Raw genomic sequence first — 24640 nt, 5'->3', positions numbered from 1 at the left:
AAATATTGTACTTGCTTAAGAGTTGCCAAGTTTCTATTGTATTTAATCAGCTATATTTAGGAATTTTATTAAATGGCATATTATAAAGGTCCCAACAAGGGTCACTTTTTTTAAACTTCAAAAAAAAATCTCTGGAAACTTCACTTCTCATTTCGAATTGTTCTGAATAGTAGTGCAACCTAAATTACTTAAATCATCGACGGCGAAAAAATAACAAGTAAGTGCAGTTCTTAAACGTTTTTAATCGATGCGTGAACACAGCGATCATTTATTCACATATTTAATATGCACACTCCAAGTCTTTATACTCTCTAAATTAATTGTAAAAATGTATCAGGGAAAGTGGTATTTTGTACAATTGAATATGGGTGTATTCGTTCCTATGTTTGTATGCATTCGGGGATCTTTGAGTCTTTTAAATAACTATTATTGGTAACAATAATAGTGTACATTCAGTTCAGGCTTACTAATTTAAAAAAATGCATTGGAATACATGTAGGGCTGTTGATTCATTAACTTCTTGCAAGTCATCTGCACTTTTTTTAACCCAAAAACATCTTGTCTTTGGAGTTATAAGCTCCAGCCTGGGGTTTTTTCATTTAGTGCATTTAACATGGCAACTTATTGCTCGCAGGCTGTTGTGCGTCGTTTCTCCCGGGACTTCAGTTTTCCAAACTCCTTTCTATTTCCTTGCAATGTCCGGAAATTTTATATTTCCAATTCAACTCCTTTCAGGGTGTATCTAAACAAGAATGATGAAATGGCAATAATTAAATTTCGCAAAATTATCTTAAAGGGGCTGCAGTTGTCTACTTACTATGCCATTACTTCCTTTATGATTTGTTGCAATTCCTTTCTCCTGCCGGTGACTTGCAGCTCTTCGAGATCTCTTTAATCGCCTTGATTTTCTTCGACTCTATACCCTCGATATCCTGGTATGGTGCAGGTGCACCAGAGAGAGGTGCATAAGAGATCTTTCGTCCTCCCAGAAGTTAAGCTTTTTGTTTTAAACAAATCGGAACGAGCAGCTAGCATGGTTTTAATATAATTCCCATGTAGCAGTGGAGAATCTGCAATTCAAGATGATGTTTGTATATTAATTATATGCGTTATTATATGCGTATATATTCTAGACACTCGGCTGAAGTCTCATTTCCCATTTATACATCTAAACCAAATGCAGGTTGTAGCATGAACATTTTTGAACAAATGTGCCAATGCAAAAAAAAAAAAAAAAAAAACAATCACAGCTGTTTTGCTATTGAAGGTTCGAGTCTTTGGTGGGCAGCAAGCTGGTATTTTTGCAGTGCATCAAGCAGCATGTTTTCGCTGCTGTCTGCCCACTCTAAAATAGTTAATATTACTATTACAAGTATTAGCAAGAGTACTAATTGCACAAAATATAAAGCCCTAAAATGTTGTATCCAACTGGGTAACAATAATTCGACAACAAAGTGCAGCAAAAGCACGCCGATTCCGTTTCCCCCCCACATGGGATTTCTTCTGGAATTTTGGTATTTTTCAGTGGCATTTTGCCGCACGCGTTAGGCACACACACACATGGCTCGCGGGGCATATTATAGCGACGCACCACGGTCACGCTGCTCAAAGTGAAACGGCCAAACGAAGAAGACGTATCGTGTGTGCTCAGACTTGTGCTCTCAGAATTTTGGTCAACTACATTATTCAGCTCTGGTAGCGATATTACTACTACTATTACTCACACTTAACAACAATACGTACGAAACAACAATGCCGTCGACGCAGCGCCAAACGCAGATATTTTTTTTGTTAATTCTTTGGAGCAAGCAAGATCTTCAGCGAGCGAAAATAAATGAAATGCAGCCGCCGCACACCATGATATGCAGATTTAATTTAAACAAAAAGCAATCGAACTACGGGGGGTTTTCGCCACTATATTTGGCACATTGTTGACAACAATTTGTATTCTGTTATCATTTGTTTCCGTTGTTTTACCTTTTGGACAGTCATATATGCAGATATACATGTATATCTACATAAATGCACACGAAAATTCGCGGAACGGAACACACTATAGAAACGTAAAGCAGTAGCAGCGGCAGCAGCAACAACAACAACTACTACAACGAACAGCGACGACGTCGAAGGAAAGATTTTTACTCGCGTCGCGGTATACTTCAACTGTTTTTGAACTTTTATTGCGTGTTTGCTGCTGCGACAAAACTTGCGCGGCGCCACAAAGCGGAGAAAACGTTGACCGCGTGTGTGTGGCGGAGAGCATGCGCTCTCTCACCCGTATACGTATACGCGCTGGTGTGTGGTGGTGTGCGTGTCTGCGGTAGTCGGTACGCGATTTTAGTTGCGCCGCCCGTTTCGCTCGCGTTTATCGCGACTCACACACTGAAGTGAAGGCGGGCGACAAGCGCTGCCATTGCCAATGCCACAGTGTTGTCCGTTGTTCGCCGCGTTCGCTCTCGCCGCAACTCGAGTCGGTTCGCGCAATTCGCCGCGCCTGGCTGTGTGTGACTTGCTTGCTCCAAATTTAGACGACCCTTCATTTTGTTTTCCCCCTGTCTCAGTTTAGAGTAAAACTAAAACAGATCACAAGCCAAAAAAAAACCCTTAAGAAACGTCAACAAAAAGTGTGAAAAATCAAAAAGATTCTTCAATCTTGAATTTAAAACAAAAACATAAGAACCACAAAAGCAGCAGCAGCAGAAAGAGAGAGAGCAGCGAAAAGTTAACAGCGAATTCAGAGGCTGAAGCAGAGCAGCGGAGCCCAAGTGCAAGCGAGACGGCAGCAGAGCTCCGCTGCAAGGCAACGGGAAAGAAAGAGAGATAAATAGAGAGACAGTGCGGCAGCGACAAAGAGAGAGAGCTAGTAGCGGCAGCGACAGCAACACAGCCACAAAAGAGAACGAGAGAGGGAGGGAGAGCTAGACGACCTACTACACAAAAAGGTGATATTTTTTTCATTTCATTCTTTTACCTTTTGATTTTTCTTTCTTTACCCCCCTTCGATTTTCGTTTTAGTTGTATTTTGTGGTATCTATAGTTAATACATCTTGTACTCCTAGTCTAGTTTTAAGTGAAAATCGTACCAAAAAACCAAGAAATGCCTAAGCAAATAATGTAACTTGCTCTCTCTCTCCCTCGCACACTTCCTCTAGCTCTCGCTCTCATTTCATAACTCGTTTTGCATAAATTTTATATTTTATTTATTCATTTGTATATTTCTTTGTTCGCCCCATTAAGAATCAAACGCCTTTCCTAATTCTCGTCCAAAAATTCCAATCAATTCAAAATCATTACGAATTTCGATTTGCAGCTTTGTAGCTCACTTTCATTGAAACCACAAAGAAAAATTGAGAGAGGGAGAGTGTGACCACTTAACAGTAACGAGGGCTGTTATTAACATTTCAGCGGTGCGTAAAAGAAACCAATAAACATTAACCAAAAAAAAAAAAATGAGAGTTGCTAAAAACCAAACAAAAATGTCTGCATTTTTCAATCCTTTCGAGTGTGTTTTGTGGGCGGGCTGACGTCTGACATCACGCGGGGCTGCTTCTTTTTTCTCCTAGTTACTTTTCATGGCCTAGAGCTGAGTGCAATGAGTCATAGTAAAAAATTATCGTTGGTTTACAATGGGCATGGAAATACTCTTCTATGAAAAGTGCTTCTTTTGCCCACTGTGTTTTTCTCCATTTTTCGAATCCTTTCGAATCAAATGCGCCCTCTAACAGTCTGCGTTAACATGCTGTTAGAAAGCGCTAACAGTAGCGGGGCGAACGGCAGGGGCAGCCAGAGAGCATGATGATAGGGGGTGGGGGGAGAGCTAGTCGGTGGATGAGTGTTCCCCAGCAAATCGTGATATACTTTTGTAACAGACCACTGCTTCGGGCCGCGCTGGCGGCAGACTGAACCGCGTTGTCACACATTCAAAATTTCAACGAACTTCGCTACGCTGCCGACGTCGACGTCCCCATGCCAAGTTAACCAAAGCGTGTGCGAGTGTTGGTCTCTTGAATTCGCCGCACGCTCACTTGTCGCTTTGTCGCCGGCCGCTCTCAGTCTCGCTCTCGTTTTTCGGGCAATAATTTCAATGATTTTTCTTTCCTTTGAAAAGAAGTTTCTAGCAGTTGTAGTTGTAGTCGCCCGTGGACTTAGATTGCAGTTTTATGTCGCTCTTCGTTTGTAAATTTCAGTTAGTTTGTATATTTTATCATTTTACGAGGGGTTGTAAGCAGTTGTAACTCGTTATTTGTGCATTTTTGCACTTGTAGTTTCCCTAAGCTATGATTTACTACGGCATAGCTTAGTTTTCTCCCAACCATTTTAATTAGGTTTCGAAGCATTTTATCATATTCTTGGTAGTATACGCTTTGCCTATAGGTTATGGTAAAAAAATAATGGTTTCATTGTAGAAAGTACAAATGCGAGTACCATTGTATAGTGCTATCATGACAATTTTTATTAAAATTCTGTTTCTCATTTTGTACTTTTTAGACAAATTACTATTACTATATTAATTAATATATATTCTTTTACAACGAACAGCTGAAATATGTAGTCTTCATTGGTGGTCATACATTTTTTTTGTTTCCCCACTATCTTATCTCTTTTGATTGGATTTCACATGTTTGAGGGGCCAAAATGAGTGTGTTTTTCAATGCTCAGTTTGCTTCCGTTTTCAGCATGCTCACTCACGCACACATTTGTACGCTTTAAACGCGTGCGGTTGTGTGTGTGTGTATGTAAATGTCTAATACTTGTGTCAATTTTTCCAAGTGATGTAATAGATTTTTAAGGTGCGGCTTCTTTTTCCGCCTTCATTTACTCTGCCATGTTCCACACTTTTTCATGCTCTTTAATATTATTTTTTTTAGTTTGCCAACGAGGTCAGACTGGCACACATACACATGTACATGCACGTGCATTATGAGCGCGCACACACAGACAAACATCCCTAAATAAATCGCAGTTTGCAGTTCTCCCTCCCACCCTCGCTCTTCGGTGTCTCTTTTGTCTACCTTTCATATGCCCTACCTGTCAGCGATCGCTGTTGTTGTTACTGTTAAATGCATCTGTTACACTCCTCTTCTTTAAAACGTTACTTCCGGCTTGATCATCTTTTGCTCTCCCTACCTCTCTTGTTCTCTCTCTCTCTTTGTTTCTGCATAAATCAGATGCCCGCATTTTGTTGTTATCGCTAAATTCTAGTGTAATGCGTATGTGTGCTGGTTGGGTGTATCTGTTTGTAGTATTACTAAGCCTTGTTTTGGTTTCACGCCCTTTTTATTTAATTATCTGTAGAATGTGCGGCGATCCAGAGATTCCGAATCCGTTATCCCCCATTAGGAAAAGTAAACCTCATCCATAATATGTAAACGTTACGCATTTACTTTTACGTGTGCATCCATAACATAAAGCAAGAGATTGGCGATAGTATTACGAATTATAAGGATTAAGCTCAGCCATTAACAAGAAATATTTAAAGTAACTGCGGCTTTTACTGCTCTGAGGTCGCATTTCTCAAAAGTAGAGCAGAAAGCTATGGCTTTCCTCCTTTTCTTTCCCCCATTTTCCGACCGATTGAAATACGCAAATGATTGATGTAACTTTGTTAGTGCTCGCTTCCTTTGTCTTTAAATTAAGCCCATTAAAATTAATTAAGATATTGACCCAGTTCGCTGGCAGTCTACGGAAAACCGCCGGCACAGAAACAAAATTGTTTCAAGTGCCTGACATTTTTACATTAAAACGACATGACGTCATTAGATGAACTTGTTGTGTTGTGTTCACTTTGCTTTTGTTTGGTTTTTGCTGGAAAACGGGCATAAACAGTTAATAATTGGCTATGATTGCAATAAATGCAAATATTCTTTTTTAAATGGAGCATGTAAAAAGAATATAGGGGAAACCAGCAGAGATTGCAAAAAAAAACTATAAACAAAGCACGAAGTACTTTTATTTAAATGTATATGTGTGTATGTAGACATTTATTTAAATGCTTGAACTGCCAAGTTTCACTGTATTCCATTGTATTTCTTTATGTGCATACATACATACATACATATGTATTTTTCATATCTTGCTGGATGGCAAAAGTGGAAAAGAAAAACAAATGCCTTTAAAGTAATTGTGATAAGGCGATAAGCCACTACCAATTTTTCTGTTTGATAATTGATTTCAAATTCAAACCATTTGTTTATTTTTGGCTGGAAATATTTCAATGCTGTTTTTCTCTCTGCCTCTCGCCACCCACTCTCTTTTTTTCTCTCTCGCATTTTTTTTCACTTCTTTCGTTACTCATCTTCATCAACTTGTTGTTATTATTGCTTCTTTTAGTGGGCAATTAAAATGAGCAGCAAAAATTTAAGATGAAAATGAGCAACGGTAAATATAACTTGCCTGTGCAAGCGGGATGGCAAATATGTAATGTAAAAGACCTCAGCTTAAATTCTGGAACTATCAAATTTGCAAATATGTTATCACATTGGTTTTTAAGTATGTAAAAATGTAAGCAAGCGAATACTTGCCATAAAAAACAACCTTGTTTCGTTTTTTTTTGTTTGTAGCTTTTTCGTTTTGTTTTCCTCTCAATGAGTTTTTTTTACTCATTTTGCATACATTTCAAAACAAACAATACAAATTCATTGATTTTGACTTTTACTTTCCTCCGCATAACTGTAAATTTTTTGCGCCTTCGTTTTGTTCGCTTTCTTTGTGGCGTCTTCTTCGACAGCAGAACACAAACACAAAAGAGACTCGAAATCTTGGACAGAGAGAGAAACAAGTGTGTCATGCTCATGCCTTTTATTCAGTTTGACCCCTTTTTTCTTCGAAGTGTAATGCGTGAGCATTCTGACGTCAGCCAATAAAAAACTACAAACCAGCCTAAATTCATATACCTATGTGTTTATGTACATATGTACATTGTATTAGTATATTGCTTTAATTGATTAACACGCAAAAAGTTGTTTGTATTTTTAAATGAAGCGCAATGAAAACAAAATTACAAGGAGGCACTCAACGCAGTCACAGTGGCTTAAAATGTTAATTTTTCATTTCGGTGGAAGGCAATTTTGTATTACAAATATTGCTGTTCTTGAATAAGTGTTTAATGGTGAAACTCATTGCCAAGGAGCTCGCTTTTATTGCTACAAATGTACATATGTATGTAGATATGTATATACTATATTTTTTATTATTTGTTGGTCGAGCACACGCATTGTGGTTACAGCGAGTTAGCAGTTTCGGCCAAAACGCAATCAATTAGCACATGGTTTATGCCAACAGCAATGCCACTCTACGTGTTTATAAATATCTGGTCATATATCTTCATGTACCTAGCTATGTACATGCATATGTATGTAGCTATGTATGTAGTATGTACATACATACATATACATCGCTTTTCACGAACAACGAACAGTAGCAAGGTCAGCGATAAAAGCTAATTTCCGTCTGACTTTTTATCCTGTCTGGCCAGACAGACAGACACGAAGTCAAAATCCCCCAACAAACTCCCCGAACTTTTCGCTTGAACCCTCACCTTGGGTGTATTGATTTCATTATCCTGCTTTTGGCGTTGTCTCAAAAACAGGTGAAAACTAGCAAATACTCTGTAATTCTAAAAAGCAATAATTTTATATGTAGCAATAAAATTAAAGTATATTGAAACCAGATTGGTTTTTCCTAAATTTCAGTCATTTTCAGTCTATTAATGTAACATACAAATCCAAAAAAAATTGGTTGTACCCTTAAATGTAGGGTATTTAGCAACTACAATTCATTACCCTTGTCTGGGGGCCTTGAAGTTTCTCTCTTCTTCTCTCTCCTCATTCTACAGTTCGCTAAGCCCCGCTCCCGCTCACGAAAATAACGGTAAATAATAACAAATCGGCAGCTGACTCCGTCTGCAATCCTATAGTTGGTCGTCTCTTTTTTTTGTGTAGGACATGTCATCGACTTCGTTTTTGTTACTTGTCTGCTTCTTCGCTTTCTTCTTCTTGGCGTCTCTTCTGCTTTTGTGCAAAGGAGTGTTTAAAAGAAAAGGGGAGAAGGTTAGGCACTTGGCAAAAAAGAATATACCAGTTCAATGACTTAAGGGCGACCAACGATTTCGGGGTTGTCTTTTATATTTACTGATATGGCCCTTTTCCCCATGGGACATTCTTGAATATCTAATATGGAGCATGTCGCGCGTTTTCAACACTGGCACGTACTCTCTAGAAATTATTATATTATTCTTATTTTTTTTTTGTTTATCACATTGAGTCATACGCTGTCGACTGAGTGCACTGAACAAATTATGTATTCATGCAGTTAAGCATATAATGGTACCATACGAGTATGTACATACATATATGTGGATTCGTAATGTGTGTATGTACATGGGGTGTTTGTTTTTCTATCTTGGTAATGGGATTTTTGTAGAGCTCGTTGATTGCTCGTGCACGCAGCATTTCCGCTCTCCGGCTTTTGGTTTTTGAATGTGAATGTTTCTGTTTCGCTGTCCCAGGCAATTGTCAACCCATTTTGTAGCTCCCCTCTGGTTTTCAGATACAAAGAACAGCAGCGGTCACAACAGTAGCGCAATAGACCATGGACGAAAACCGGTTCTGATGCGAATCTCTAGCTGATTTCCCCGTTAGCAAACTGAAAAACAGGCTACTAGATCAAAATACACAAAAATTCAAAAATCCCCATCAAGTTGCCTTTGACTTTTCTGTTCAATGACATTTCATTAGAGACCTAGCCCCGTGTGCCTAACAAAATCAGTTTTACTAAATCATTCGAGTTATACGGACCAAAAAAAAGGGCAGCTAAAAAAATAGAACAAAAAAAAAAACCATAAAAAAAGAACAAATTTATTTGAAAACGAATTTTCTTTCGATCGAAAACTTGTGTTACTAGTGCTAATATTGTGACCCATAAAAAAAAACAAAAAAAAAGAACAAAAAAAAAAGAACAAAAAAAAAAAGAACAAAAAAACTGAACAAAAATTTATTTGAAAACGAATTTTTCTTTCGATCGAAAACTTGTGTTAGTGGTGCTAATATTGTGACCCAGAGTGCGCAGGCAAGTAGTACACACATGCAAATGTTAATTTGTATCTTCAGCACACCTGGAACAAATTTTTCATTCCTGCCTATTCTCCTATTGCTTCTTTGGCTATTTTCTGTGCCTTTGTCCACGACCAGCTGTTTTGCTCAACATTTTTTTTTTCCGGTTTTCTGCCACACCCACTAACAGCCGTTCGCCTCTTTTCGTTGCAGGCTCCCTGGTCGAGATTACAGCGTATACAACAACCAAGGAAGCGAAAAAAAGGAAAAAGAAAACCATTCAAATAATTAAGGTGAGTAATCCAAAACTATCAATCGTTATCGATACCAATGTCAAGTGCAATGTTAATCGCAAATTTTAACTGGTTAATCGCGTCTGCTAACCACTCGACCGACGAAACACGTGCAAAAAGTTTTTCTCTGAGTAATGCGAAGAATTGATGACGAAGCCCCAAAGCCGGTCGTCTCTCTAAAAGAAACAAAAAAGAAACACGGCCCCTCTCTTCTATTTCCCTAACTGGTTTTTCTTGCATGACTTATTCGGTTACCATAAGCACCCAAAGTCTGCTAAAGTATGTAGATGCTGTAACTGAAAAACGTGACTGCTAAATTAGCAGTGCGAAAATTGTTACAGATAATATAACTCTCGACATCCGAAATTTTCTAAGCATATGTATGTTAAATGAACAATGGTTGTCTTAATTATTCCAGTTTTTTTTTTATTAAACGAATACCAACAAAGGATTTCAAATAATCACAAGTTTGCCAACCATCTGTTTTGCCATTCTGCAGATTTGTGTAGGACTTATCCTTATCGATGAGGTCACTTAAAAGACTGTGACTAACTCTTAAGCCTGCTTGCTCAACATGCAACTAAACGAAATTCAGTGAATCACTTTTTTGCGCGATTTAAGAGCTTACATTCAATTTAAGGTATGTTTTTCAAACGTACACACACATCTCCCCTTGACTGACGTCAACATTGAACAATTGCGTCCTGGTTTTATTTTTCGACATTTTGCATGTTTGCGACTGACACATGTTCTTCTGGCCCCCAGCTCCACTACTTTGTTGCGTATAGCCAAGATGTCAAAAAAACGTATCACAAAAAAATCACAAAAAAAAGAGAAATATTGTTGCTACCATTTTTGGTTATATGTATGTACGTTTATTGAACAGGGTCATTTTTCGTCGATTGGCTGATACTTTTTTGGCTTGTCCATTGTAACGCAAATTTGGGTCACTGTAACAGAGTTTCTGCTGAGTGTTAATTTGATCACAACTATAAAATGGAAATATTTGTAGCTGTCTCTGAAGATTAATAATATTATTAGTAATTTAAATTAATAGGCTGCTTTTCTTTTTGGTAACATAAAGGGTTCCACTGTAAGCCCTAACAGCACTGTCATGCTGTAAGTGTAACTGTAAAGCTGAGCTGTCGCTTGCAGTGATGGTGAAATGCAGTTGTTACTGATTCACATACCGCTCCACTGTACGAATTTTCTGGAGAGGGAGCGAAACAGGTGCTGAGCCACCTCTCCCTCTTCCACTCTTCTCCATTGGGGCATGAAAACGAACGTGAGCGGTGGCACGCACAAACATGTTGCGCGGATGTGTGGCTGCACTTGTTATATCCGCCGGATGATTGTGATTACGATGTGCGGTCACATTGCATGTGCATCGTTCTATGATCATCGTTTTTGAAAATCTAAATAGTTTGAAATAACGATATAAAAACAATTTTTATACTCATTTTAACGAATTGAAATGCCTTGTGCGGCGGTCACAATAAAATACAAAGATTAACAATGCACTCCCCGTTTTTGTATCTTCAACTGATACACCCATTAAATGTGGAACGGAAATAAATAAATACGTACAATAAATGGGGAATTGTACAAACGTACATACACATGAGTATGAGTGCGCTCGTTTGCATATTTATTGTAGTTTATGATTCCTCTTGTCAGACACGTACATAGCTCACATTTCGAAACCCTTCCATTCTCGAATCTTGAATGAGTCGAGTTCCAGTGAAATTGGATAGCTCCGAATTTTGTGGGCGGAATATGGGGCGGCAAAGAAAAGGGCGAATATATTCGTAGAATCGTGGGAAATATGGTAAATCATTCGAGAACAGTTTCAAACTGATGTGCTAGATAGAACAAAAGCGTGGTAAACCGACTATGTAGACAAACAATTGTAAATCGGTTTTTAATTCCCTGCCAAAATTTAATGTCATGTGGGCACAGTCAGGACTCGTAAAGTGCGAACTCTACCATTTATGATGGAAAACTTTTTATTGAAATAGCAAAGTGCATAGCTTATAGCTTCGGGTGCGCACTGTACTGAAAGCGAGGTTAGCCGTCATAGATTTATAAAATAATAAGGAGAAGTAATAAACAATCAAGCCAAAATGGCAGCTCGTCAATTGCGAATTGTGTTGTCGCTTGGCCTTGAACCTGAATTTTGCGGTTCTCTTTATTTTGTTTCTGTTTGCCGTGTGCTCACTGTTTTTGTGCTTTTTGTTGGTTATTATTCTTAGTATAACGCCTTTTGTTTTATCTGGTGCTCACCCTCTCTACCCATCCCCCCCCATTCAGCTACTACTCCTCTTCCTTCCCTTCATACATTGCAGTCTGTTGTTCTCGTTTTCATTTTCGTTTTGGGTTAATGAACTGAAATTTTACCGTTTTTGTTTTTGTTATTTGCTTGTATCTAGGGGCACTTTTTGCGTAAATTTAAATTTTTCATTTCTCTCGGTGCTCGCTTGTATGTTTGATTGTGTGTTAGACGGTGTTTAAATTTGATTTCGATCAAATATTTTTGCAAATTTTTCGCTTTTTCTTTAGCTTGGGCTGCCCTGATGCTTTTCTTCGTTCTTTATTGAAATTCAAGCAATGAGCGGCATTTGCATTTATTGTGCATTTGATTTCGTTTTTATTGCTTCCTATTTTTGACCCTCTTTGTAGTTGTTGCGGCTCTGTTGCCGAGCTGTTAAAAATAGGTGCTTCACAGGGCAAGAGAGTAGTAATTGACAGATAGAAAGAGAGCGGAGAGAGCGAAGAGCGCAAGAAATGTCAAATAAAGCAAAACAAACTGTCAAATGTCGACGTCATGTGAGTGCGCACACACACGCACGCACGCGCGCACGCAGCAATTGTGTTGGTGCAAGTGACGTTTCCCATTTCTTTTTGTTTTGCTTCGTTTGGTTTGCTGATTACTATTTACAGAAAATAACGGCGAGTGGCTACGCGAATTAACTGGTGATCCTTTGCTAAAAGATGTAGATTCTTTGCAAATTCGTGAATGAAAAGCAAACAATCCAATTTAAAAATTCATCCGCACAAGTTGCCAGTAAATAACGGTGATCCTTCTCGAATGCAACAAGAACTGCTTGTAACTGTTAAACAGGTACGCGAAATAAATGAACCCTTTATAAACGCATACAGACAAAATATAAATAGTGCTCCTTATAAATAGAAGTTACTGTGAAACTAAAAATAAGTAAGGATTTAATTTATCTTTTCAAACTGCCCAGTTAAAAGTTAATTTAAAATTAATAGTAATTGTTTTTAGAGCAAACATATTATCCAGGAAAAAGTGTGGGCCTTTTGAATAGCATCAATTCGCTTTTTGTGGGTCATCCAAAAAGAAACCAAAACACCCACACACACCCACACATTTTGCTCTTTCCGTTTTGTTTTATTTAAATTCGTTGGAATGCAAGTCCAAGTGAATCTGTTGTTTTCTACAAATGTACATGCTTATGATTCAGAAAAATATATATTTGTATGTATGTACATATGTGGAGAAGGGGTGGTTTGGGGCTAAATCTACATCCGGCAACCGGCATTTATCAAAACGGCAATGTCGGTGGAATCTTGAACTGGATACAACTAGGCACAGTCGTGCCTCTATAATAAACAAATTTTTCATAGACCTTTTTGGTATTAAATGAGAGAAGCTCCTAAATGTACATTTGAAATATATTCCTTAAGGAATATCTACTGTAGATATGCATGTAGGCTCATACATACATACATAAATATGCATGTGTTTCCATTCTCATAAGCGTTCTCTATTGTAATTTATGGCAATTTGCGTAAATACAATAAAAATTTTCATTTGCACTTTGCTCCGAAAATAAGCGCAGTGTTGCATTTGCCAGAGCGAGCGAGATAGAAACCATCGATGTTGGCGCATAACTGTTGTTGTTGTCATTGCTGTTGCTTGATTTTCATGTTGCTTCTATTATTTTCGTCACTGTTGCACCGACGTCGCGCTCAATTGACAGATTGCTCCACTTTTGCGAGCGCGTCCTTGACCCAGAAGTACTGCACACACAGCCAAACACTCATATACACCCCCTTCTTCTCTTCCTCTTTTGGTGTCGCCTTTTCGTTCTCCGCTGCCCCTTCCTCGGCCATCCTCCTCCCAGCAGGCATGCGAAAATCTATGTTAAGGTCAGCGCACTTAGGCGATCCTAATAAAAAGGACTGTTAACTCACTGTTGGTGCTCTCTGTTATTCGCAGCTCCCGTTAACAGTGCTATACGAGTTAAGTGGAGTCCTCTGTAATGATGAAATATTGCTTAAATCATCTTAGTTTTGCGTCATTCCGAAAAAAAGGAATTGGAGTTATGCATTTAGGGAGTCGAGTGGTTCTATAAGGGCCGGTTCCGAGTTCCATCCCTATTGACATGACAGGAACTACTAATATTCCATAAAAACCCACGAAGGGTGTCGGTGTGCGGGTTGATATGAAGATTTGATTAAATAGTGGCATCGTGTTTATTAATTGCGATACCAAAGCAATTATTCAATGCATTTGTTTTAATCAAGGCAATTTGCAGCCGGACACGTTCAATTTATTCATGTTTTCCAAATGTCAACTTTTCGATTACTAAATTTTTACATATTCTCTTCTGCTTGCAGACTGCTACACGGAACAACTAAAAACTACAAGCTAATTTAACAAGGAGAAAGAACAGAAGACTAGACATAATCATAAACAGAGTAGATAGAATTAGAGAACCCGCAAACCCAACAACTAGAACACTAAACATTAATTATAATACACACACACACACACACACACACACACATCCATATACACAAACGAAACAAAGGAAAGAATTTGTAATACAACACCAAGGAAGAATCACCTTTAGCCTTATATACAATTAAATACAATTAAGACGCTAGAAAGACAAGGCAGTGCAAGAATCCTATCAAGAAAACCGAAAGATAACAAGAAATATTTTTTTAATGGGCAGTGTGTAAGTAGGCTTACTGAGAAAAAAATACTAAACAATATACAGTAAATATAAAAAGCCACCCACACACATCGCCACTCAGACACAGTCAGCAAAAATCGCCAATGAACTATAATTTAACATCATCTCCCTAAAACAACTGTAGAAATAAAAACGACGATCAGGGGAATATACCCCCGAATCGAGAATTTGAAGAACCCCCTCCACCAGCTAGGGACCCGGGAATCGAGGATTCACATCCGCAAGCTCCCGTAGAAACTGACGAGGGAAATCAAGATATTCCAGTTTCTGGGGAAGCCGACTCTCAGCAGTTAAACGGAGATTCGGAGAAAGAGAATAATACGCCGGATCAAGAATCGTCGATTCCGCAGTCGCCGATCAAATCTCCCAATTCAAACGTGATCGAAAATTGTGAGCAAGAACCTGGCGCTGGGAACAATACTCCAGATCCTGTGGAAGCTGCCCAGTTTTCTGACGAAGAAGTAGAGAAGAACGATGCCAAAAGCAGCGGTAACGAGTCGGACTGGAATACTCGCAGTAATCAAGGTAAAAGAAACTAAAATTGTAAATTTTAAAATTTTTTTAATCCCATGTTTTAATTTCCATCATACACAGATCGTTTAAGTTCTTCTGATAGCGAGGACGAGCAGCGGCTGCTAGAAAATTTAACTAAATCAAGGCGTGTTCGTCGTCGTACGCGGCATCCGGATTCCGATTATTCCGTAGAGGTCAAACGTTATTCCCGACGTAAGAGTTATTACAGAGGATATCACAGTGAATCAGGAGGAAGGGTTTTGCAGTGGTTTGTCGCTCCCGGTAGCGAGGAAGGCGATTCACCTAGAATACCTAGATCGGAACGCGAGCATTACAGAGGATATCACAGTGACTCAGAAGGAAGGGTTTCGCAGTGGCTTGTCGCTCCCGGTAGCGAGGAAGGCGATTCACCTAGATTACCTAGATCGGAACGCGAGCATTACAGAGGATATCACAGTGACTCGGAAGGAAGGGTTTCGCAGTGGCTTGTCGCTCCCGGTAGCGAGGAACGCGAGCATTACAGAGGATATCACAGTGACTCAGAAGGAAGGGTTTCGCAGTGGCTTGTCGCTCCCGGTAGCGAGGAACGCGAGCATTACAGAGGATATCACAGTGACTCAGAAGGAAGGGTTTCGCAGTGGCTTGTCGCTCCCGGTAGCGAGGAACGCGAGCATTACAGAGGATATCACAGTGACTCAGAAGGAAGGGTTTCGCAGTGGCTTGTCGCTCCCGGTAGCGAGGAACGCGAGCATTACAGAGGATATCACAGTGACTCAGAAGGAAGGGTTTCGCAGTGGCTTGTCGCTCCCGGTAGCGAGGAACGCGAGCATTACAGAGGATATCACAGTGACTCCGAAGGAAGGGTTTCGCAGTGGCTTGTCGCTCCCGGTAGCGAGGAAGGCGATTCACCTAGATTACCTAGATCGGAACGCGAGCATTACAGAGGATATCACAGTGACTCAGAAGGAAGGGTTTCGCAGTGGCTTGTCGCTCCCGGTAGCGAGGAAGGCGATTCACTTAGATTACCTAGATCGGAACGCGAGCAGGAGGCAGAAGCTCAACGTGGCGAATTTGAGAACTTAAATCACCAGTACCAGTATTCAGAATCTGATGACGACGAGGTCGCTAGAAATAGGAACATATTTTACCGTTTACAAAATTACGCTCAGACAATTCAAGTTCGCCTACCAGAATCGGAATTTGATAGCTACGATCGTGAACAAGGCTACGGTCATCAGCTAAATCGAGAATCGACATCCGATAGCGACGATCATTACGGAATATCTCTTTCATCTTCACGAGCTCGTCTAACAGAATCGGAATCTGATAGCTACGATCGTCAACAAGGCTACGGGCATCAGCCAAATCAAGAATCGGAATCCGATAGCGACGATCTTTTCGGAGCATCTTCATCTTCACAATCGTCTTCATCGGAAAGACAAAGCTCTGACGAGGAGTCGGTTCGAGCTTCAGACTCGACTTCTGATGATTCAGAATACAGAGTCGATCCGGCTACTGGGTGGTTATCGCGCCGTCGAGAAAGTACTTCCGAAGATAGTGAAGACCAGCAACCGGAGACGCTAGAGGATAGCAAACAGGAACAGGAAGACAGCGAGGACGAGCAGTTGCAGCCGGTGGACAATAGCGAGAACGAACAGCAGCCAACTTCTTCTAATAAACGCGACAATTTGGAAAACAAGCAGCCGAAAAAGCGCAAATCGTCAGCCTGCAGCGATTCAAATAATTCGAAAAAACCATTATTGGAAGGAGAAACACGTTCATCACCATCTTCGTCTCGTGGAAGTCGCACACCAGTTCCACACGATACATCAGAATCTGAGGACACTGATAAGGATAATATCCCTTTAAAGCGAAAATTGTCTCATGATAGCCTGACTTCTAAGAAATTGAAAAAACCATCATTGCCAAGTGAGGAAGAGCAATCGGAGGAGGAACGTGAAGACACCGAAAGCGAAGATTCAGAGGAAGACCAAGAATCAGATAGTTCAAAGAAGGATAACGACACCGATTCAGATTCCGATTCCGAATCAGAAGGAGGAGGCCCCGCTGCTTCAAATTCCGAGGAACCTGCACAGGATCAATATACTGAACGCGGCGGAGCCGATCAAGATCCTGCTCCTGAAGGCGGAGCCAATCCAGATCCAGCTCCTGAAAACTACGAACAAGATCCAGCACCTGAAACCTACGATCAAGATCCAGCTCCTGAAAACTACGATCAAGATCCAGCTCCTGAAAACTACGATCAAGATCTAGCTCCGGAAAACTACGATCAAGATCCAGCTCCTGAAAACTACAATCAAGATCCAGCTTCTGAAAACTACGATCAAGATCCAACTCCTGAAAACTACGATCAAGATCCAGCTCCTGAAAACTACGATCAAGATCCAGCTCCTGAAAACTACGATCAAGATCTAGCTCCGGAAAACTACGATCAAGATCCAGCTCCTGAAAACTACAATCAAGATCCAGCTCCTGAAAACTACAATCAAGATCTAGCTCCGGAAAACTACGATCAAGATCTAGCTCCGGAAAACTACGATCAAGATCTAGCTCCGGAAAACTACGATCAAGATCTAGCTCCGGAAAACTACGATCAAGATCCAGCTCCTGAAAACTACGATCAAATCTGTGAATCTGAATCTGAGGACGAGGAATACTATCCACTCTTCTTCTCAGGGAAAGGGAAGCTGCTAAAATTTGTAGCAAATCCTTGGGGCGGTGATCTAACTGATTTTGACATAACACTACTGCTCTATATGACCTTCGGAGCCTACAAACTGGAAGACCTACAAAACTATCTTGGCATCACTAACCAAGAGCTGGAGAAGCAATCAGAACAAGAACAGCAACTGAAGCACCCTGATCAAGAACGAGAACTGCAGAAACACTTGCAACCAGAGCAGCAGCAACGCCTACAACAGTTGCAAAAACAGCGACAGCTGAATAACTTCCTGTTTGAGCAACAGAAACTGTTTGTTCAAGAAAAAGTGCGCCAACAGCAGGAGCAACACCGTTGGCAGCAGGATCAGGTAGAGCGCGAACGTAAATTTCGCCAGCAAGAGGAGCAAAAGCGTCTGGAATACGAACGCAACTTGGAGAAACAGAGGGAGGACTATAATCGTCAGTTGCGTCTGCAGCGCGAGCAATATCTGATTAAGTTCAAGCAGCTGGAGAAGCTCAAGCAGCGCCCGCAGCAGGAGAATCTGCCCAACAATACACAGCCACAGCGCAAGCGCGAGCTGATGCAAAACGATATGGTCAGCATACCTGTGGCCAACTTGAACGGCGGCCTTAAGGCGGCCAGCAGCGGATCCGGAGTGGGTGTAGTCGCCGCCGGCGGCGTTGTATCCTCGGCGGTGCTGGCCAATGCTCCCCGTGTTTACCTAACGCCCTCCTCCACATTCATGGCCAATCGCCAAATGGCTGGAGTGGCAACCACCGGAAAGATCAGCGGACCCGTGGTCGGCGGTTCATCCGGCACAACCTCAGCCGCCGGTACCGTTCGCTATTTTTCGCAATTCAGCAAAGTGCAAACGGCTGGCGGACCCGGTCTGCAGAGGAAACTGACCAACGGCGATACCATTGTGCTGGCGAACGGCAACAAGAGTATGTTCCTTACCAGCAGTAATGATAACAAGGGTGTGATGCCGACCGTCGCCACCAATGGCAATGGTTTGCTCACAGCTAAAACGGAACTATTGGAGGAGGAGGGCATGCAGCCGGTAACTGTGATTGATGACGACGAGGACGAGGATGAGGACGATGGTGAGAGTAGCAACAATGCCAAATCCATTGGGGATCAGCAGCCGGAGAATCAGCCATTGCCAGTGGTCAACGCGGCCAATGATGGCAATGCCTCCGATGATGAGCCCGAGCTGGACATTGTGATCAACAATGTGGTCTGCTCGTTTAGCGTTGGCTGCCACCTGAAGCTGCGCGATATTGCGCTGCAGGGATCGAATGTGGAGTTCCGTCGCGAGAACGGAATGGTGACAATGAAGCTCCGCCATCCCTATACCACGGCCTCGATTTGGTCGTCGGGGAGGATTACCTGTACTGGTGCCACTTCCGAGGCAATGGTATGCTTAAGCACTAAAACTGTCATCTTTGTAAGCTCATTAATTGATGTTCTTATGTATTTTAGGCCAAGGTTGCTGCACGCCGCTATGCCAGATGCCTTGGCAAGTTGGGATTTCCCACGCGTTTCCTAAATTTTCGCATTGTCAACGTGCTGGGCACCTGCAGCATGCCGTGGGCCATCAAGATCGTTAACTTCTCGGAGCGTCATCGGGAGAACGCCAGCTATGAGCCTGAGTTGCACCCTGGTGTGACTTACAAGATGCGTGACCCCGACCCAAAGGCCACCCTTAAGATCTTCTCCACCGGCAGCGTAACAGTTACTGGTTAGTAGTGTTGTTATCCTTGAAATGGCAAATGTGTTACTAATTCTAATGTTTGTCTCGTTAGCGGCTAGCGTAAGCCATGTTGAGTCGGCTATCCAGCACATTTACCCGCTGGTCTTCGATTTCCGCAAGCAGCGTTCGGCGGAGGAGCTGCAGCATCTGCGTCAAAAGCAGCGTCTGCAAGGCGGCGGTGACCCCAACGAAATTGAGAAGCAGGTCTTGGTAGATAACAAGACGGCTTCCCAGGATAGCATCTTTGTTAATACAACAGGGGCGCACTCAAAATCTTCGTCGAATGACGTGCTGTCCAGCACAGTTGATAGTATGCCTCGTCTGAAACAGATGGTGAACTATCACCAGATATTGAAACAGACCCAGGATGAGCGCCGCCACGTACCGTTCCATGGGGAGAAGGTCAATTCGGCCTCCACCTCGTCGGCGGCAGCAGCTCCCTCCACCTCCTCCTCTTCCTCATCTGGGGATAATATCTGTGCCAATGCCCGTCGCCGGGCAACCGAATGCTGGGCCACCAAGCTGCAGAACAAGCGTCCACGTTACAATGATCCCGGCACCACGGGCACCGTTAACGCCTCGTCATCCTCAGCAACCTCAGCATCAGCCGCCACATCTTCGTTCGCCTCCCAGGCGACACACCTGCGTAATCCTCTCAAGACGGCCGCATTGGCCAATGCTCGTATGCGTGGCGCCAAGGTGCCAACATGCATGGTGACGGGCACACGCATTGCCTCCAACAGTCTAATCCTGCACCAGCAGCAGCTGGTCCACATGCAGCAACAGCAGCAGCAGAAGCTGCGCCAGACCAGCTTCTCGCCCAGCGAGTTCAGTGTCGACGACTTGATCGAGGAGGAGGAGAGCAACGAATTGGACATGCACTTTTAAGCTAGCGCTGCCAGTGCCAAAACATTTTAACTAAAATGATAAATCGATGAAAACGCAAACAACAAACACGCCACACTCACAAAACCCCACGAGCTTTTCCCCGAAAATGTTGGTTATTTGTTTAAGTCATTTTTCATCACATTTATTTTTGTGTGTTTGCCGCATTTAAACCAAACTCGAGGAAACCCGGACACCGAAGCGAAAACAAAAAAAAAAGTATGGAAACAAGAACAACACTACAAGCACTTGAATCCAAAGCGAATCATAAGTTCGCAGCAAGCAACACCAACAAAACACCGCAGCAACAACAAAATCAAGAGCCAAATATTTAACATATAAGGTGAGTGAGTTGTCATTGTTTTTTTTTTTTTTTTTGGCAATCAGATTTCGGTATAATTTTATATTCTAAAATGCGTACATTTTCTTGCAGATTTACGTTTAAACTACTTTGTAAGTTAAGCAAGCACACCAGAAACAAACTAGCAGAGATAGCAAATAGATGATTTCGACCCCGAAGTATCCCAGAAACCTCAAGAACATCTGGATGGTAAACCGAGGAAGAAAGAGAGCTTACCACAACGTAAACTTAAGTTTAGACTTAAAACCGACAGCGAAGTACGAGTTATGAATACGTATGCCAGCGTTTTACGTATTCAACCGAAATCTGTGGATTGCTTGGAGTCACCATTATCATCTATGGAAGCAAGAACACCGCCAAAACATATACTGTAAATCACACATTGAAGTAATCACGAAGACAGGAAGATGACGATACGAGCAAGTTGTCCGGGCGGATCGCATGCTTCCTTGTGGATATATCTAATTTTTTTTTTTTGCTGAACACATTCATTTCTGCCCAAGCAAACCAAAATTCTCAAGTAAAAACACGAGGATAGGAGGAGACCAGAGAAACACACTAGGATAGTTACCAATTATCTGAAAAACAACTGATTAATTTCTTGTATTTTCATATCAATTTTTTTTTTGTTTTCGCTCTAAGTTCTACATACTAATTTACATATACATAAATACATACATAAGCGCTTTGTGTGGAGCATAACAAAACAAAACAAAACGAAAAACGTTTGAATACGATTATTATAATATTATAATACACAAACAAACACACACACACACACACAAATACCTATATCTGGTCACTTCTAACCAATTATAACAAAACTGAAAAAACAGCAAGTAATTATGTTTTAATTTGTGCTGGCAGTTTTTGGGTTGCGCAGAAAATCGATTCGAATTACGAATGAACTCTTGTATGATGATGACAACAAAATATTGAAGTAGGTTATAGGCAAGAAGAGGGTTTTTTCAATGCAGTCGGTTTATGCGCGACTTATTAAACTATTACCAGACGTATACCTAATACATATACATACATATTCGTATATAGTAATGTTTCATTTTGTATTTCGCTTTAGTTTAATGAATTAGTAAAGGATGCAACTTAAGCGTCGATTTACAAACTTGTTCCTGTGTTGTTAAAATCAGAGAGTAAATATTTTAGTTAACTTAACGAAGCATACGCATACACAAACACACTCACACACACATTGAACACAAGCATACGTATACATATACATAATATTAAGGCATCCAAACAAAGCAACAAACAAACAAACAAACAAAACAAACGAACGAACGAATCATAAGCAATAATAAAATGTTTTCGTTGTAAAAGAGGTAAAAACTAAAGAAAGAAATACTCACGTTGAACATAAAATAACAAACTCTAGATGTTTTGGCGTGCCTTTACCCATTAATAGGAAAACAAAATGAGATACGATAGCCAATTGTACAATCATTGAAATAGTACTTCCAGACCAGAGCAGAACCCAAAATCATTGTACATACGCCCAAAATTGATGTTTTCCAATTAAACGTGAATTGCCTCATTCGTACATCAAGTTCAATTTTCATTTGTGCTTAACATGAAACCAACTTTCATATCGTTCAACTTATGCATAATCAAAATAGCTAAAACGAGAAAGTGAGCGGAGAACTACATATTAGTGAAAAATATCAACATTTCCTTTCCCACAATAATTTATACACATACTTTGTTCCATTTTTTATTTTTAATGTTTTATTTTGTAATTTTTTTTTTTTGGATTTTGATTTGCATAAACAAAATCGAGAAATGAAAATGCCTTTAGGGAACAAAGAACTAGCGCGGAAAGGAAAGAGATAGTAGGTTTAGGTATAGAGAAAGCGAAGGATATTGAACAGATCGGAGCCGAAATGTATTTTTTGTGTATGCGAATATGTGAATAGGTCGATGAAGACCCGAACGTGTTACAATTGCAAAATGAACTAGCCACTAAGCTTTAGCCCTAAGTTAGCTGACACACTGAATACTAAATTGTAAGCCAAAATGCATATAGCAATCTAAAAAAAGAAAACGAAACAACAAAAAAAAAAACATCAAATCAAATCTAAAGGAACCTAACGAGAACATAATTGTAATCTAAGTGTACATAAAATAGTTGTTAACAAATCACAAAACAAACGAAAGCAAGAAACCAACCAGCAAATAGTGTAATGTCTTCACGTCTAACTGCCTTCAAAAGATTCAAGAATTATTGAAATTTAAGCAAACCCATTTGAATGCGAAGTAGTATTCTCTTAAAACACGACTGCAAATTGCTTCACTTCAACCTTCAACCTTGTGCGTTCAACACATTTTATGTTCGAGCAACAACAGCAACCAACAATTAACAACAAACAGACGAACGGACAAACGACTAACAAACAAACGGACAAACAAACAAACAAACAAACAAACGGACAGACAACGGACAAATAGATCGAAAAGCCTAAATAAGTGTATTTGGTTTCAAGAACTTTGAAAGAGCAAAACTTAATATTAATATAGTATACAGATATATTTTTGATTATTATGTATTTAATGAGAACAATGAAACGATAATGATAATGATTATGATAATGATAATGATGCATGTATCGATGATAACTAAGTGAAAACAAATTGAGAAATCAAATAGCATAATTCTGTTTTTGTTTTGCCGTAAAGACTGCATTATACCAACAATTAATTATATACAAAACATAATAAATAAATAACTGATAAATGGCGAGTAAGCTTTGCATTAAGCAGAGAACAAAACGGATGAATGTGAACGGATTCAAAGCAAGCAGAAAAATTCTAAACACAAACACACAACAAAAAAAAACCAGAAAACAAGAAAATGAGAAGAACAACAAAAACAATGAAAACAAAACCAAGAAACATTTATTTATTAGATTCTAAGTGAAGACTAAGTGAAGATTTGCTAGCGGAGATGAAAATGGAGATGGAGAAGTCAAGTCAGGCCAGAGCGGACCTTAAAGGTACCGCATCCAATACGAAAAGCAAGATGAAATTACCTTACCAAAATGTGCTAGCCCTCGAAAATCCACCATTATCTGCAATGGTGACCGATTCCGGAGGGGGCGAGTCTACAAAAAAGTCTATAATAGGGCGAGAATCGGAATAATTAGTACTATCGTATGATAAATCAATTACCAACTAACTCTGGCTAACACGTATATCCACTAAGATTTATAGTTTTCCCTCCCCCCCTAATCCCTGAAACTAATTCTAAGTACATAAGTTGCAAGCAAAACGCAAACAAAAAAACCTAAACGTTAGATTTATACACAAAAGATGATATATTGTATGGAAGAGTGAAGTGGAGTTAGTGGAGTTAGGAGGAGCGTTTACTTTGGTCTTGAGATCGTTTTGCCGCAGCTTCACATCTCGAGCAATACATTTGATGTACCAGGGCAGGGCAACGACTGCGAAACTCTGCGGTTTTTGAAAACCTCAGTTTTGGAACACCAGAACTGGCGATTTCAAGCATCGAGCGTTTGGTTTTCCATATTTAACTAAAGCCCACACACATATACACACACACACACACACACTTACACATACACAGAGAGAGAAACATAACCGAAAACAACTCATTTGATGTATTTAGTTTAACGTTTAGCCCCTAGTTTCGAGGAACGTTAAAATGCCTTTCCTGAACTGCAGTCAACACTCAAATAAACGACAAACAAACAAAATGAGAAAAGAAAAACCAACCAACCAAATGAAAGCAAATTGTTTGAATAAAAATCAAATTACACAAAAGCCTATGCGCATTTTTATTGATTCGCTGAGGAGAAACTGTGAACCTCAACTGTGTAGGTTCGTATTCAACTATTTTTGAATATTTTTCAATCTGTAAACGATGCAGCAGTTCCTGGCAGGAGTGTACCAGGAATCCCAGAAGCATTATCTAGTAAAGAGAGCACATCAACTTTTTCGGCATCCTGTTCCAAAGAGTCTAAGGCATAGACTGTCGTCTGCTGGAGATTACCTTTCAGTGGGCAACCCACTTTTTGGATTACCGATACCCTGTATAGCTTGAGAAAGGAACAGGCTATGGCAC

At 40.4% G+C, this 24640-nt stretch overlaps 2 protein-coding genes across 8 annotated transcripts; one reads left to right on the top strand and one right to left on the bottom strand.

Annotated features, from left to right (window-relative positions):
* The first annotated feature begins 145 nt into the window (after positions 1–145).
* On the top strand, positions 146–21383 carry LOC6525314. Of its 4 annotated transcripts, XM_039375462.2 has the most exons (9): positions 2642–2942; positions 9264–9343; positions 13988–14331; positions 14474–14874; positions 14944–15290; positions 15369–18962; positions 19028–19286; positions 19351–20526; positions 20617–21383. In XM_039375462.2, exons 3-8 carry the CDS (start codon positions 14321–14323, stop codon positions 20184–20186), a joined length of 5448 nt encoding a protein of 1815 aa, XP_039231396.1. In that variant the 5' UTR covers positions 2642–2942; positions 9264–9343; positions 13988–14320; the 3' UTR covers positions 20187–20526; positions 20617–21383. The 4 variants fall into 4 exon arrangements, with proteins under 4 accessions (XP_039231390.1, XP_039231396.1, XP_039231389.1 ...); XM_039375456.2 differs by lacking the exon at positions 2642–2942 and adding an exon at positions 146–217 and having other exon boundaries at positions 14944–18962; XM_039375455.2 differs by having other exon boundaries at positions 2643–2942; positions 14944–18962.
* On the bottom strand, positions 231–2571 carry LOC6525315. Of its 4 annotated transcripts, none has more exons than XM_043207129.1 (3): positions 1557–2571; positions 818–1070; positions 231–742 (listed from the first exon to the last, which is right to left on the bottom strand). In XM_043207129.1, the coding sequence occupies exon 1, from the start codon at positions 2261–2263 to the stop codon at positions 2054–2056; it is 210 nt and encodes a 69-aa protein (XP_043063064.1). In that variant the 5' UTR covers positions 2264–2571; the 3' UTR covers positions 231–742; positions 818–1070; positions 1557–2053. The 4 variants fall into 4 exon arrangements, with proteins under 4 accessions (XP_043063064.1, XP_015046237.1, XP_015046236.1 ...); XM_015190751.3 differs by having other exon boundaries at positions 1725–2571; XM_015190750.3 differs by having other exon boundaries at positions 1744–2571.
* Positions 21384–24640: the final 3257 nt, after the last annotated feature.

Source organism: Drosophila yakuba, chromosome X (assembly GCF_016746365.2).
Source record: "Drosophila yakuba strain Tai18E2 chromosome X, Prin_Dyak_Tai18E2_2.1, whole genome shotgun sequence".
In the NCBI taxonomy this organism is placed as follows: domain Eukaryota; kingdom Metazoa; phylum Arthropoda; class Insecta; order Diptera; family Drosophilidae; genus Drosophila; species Drosophila yakuba.
The sequence above is the reverse complement of the archived record's forward strand: the minus strand, read 5'-3'. Positions and strand labels throughout refer to the sequence as shown.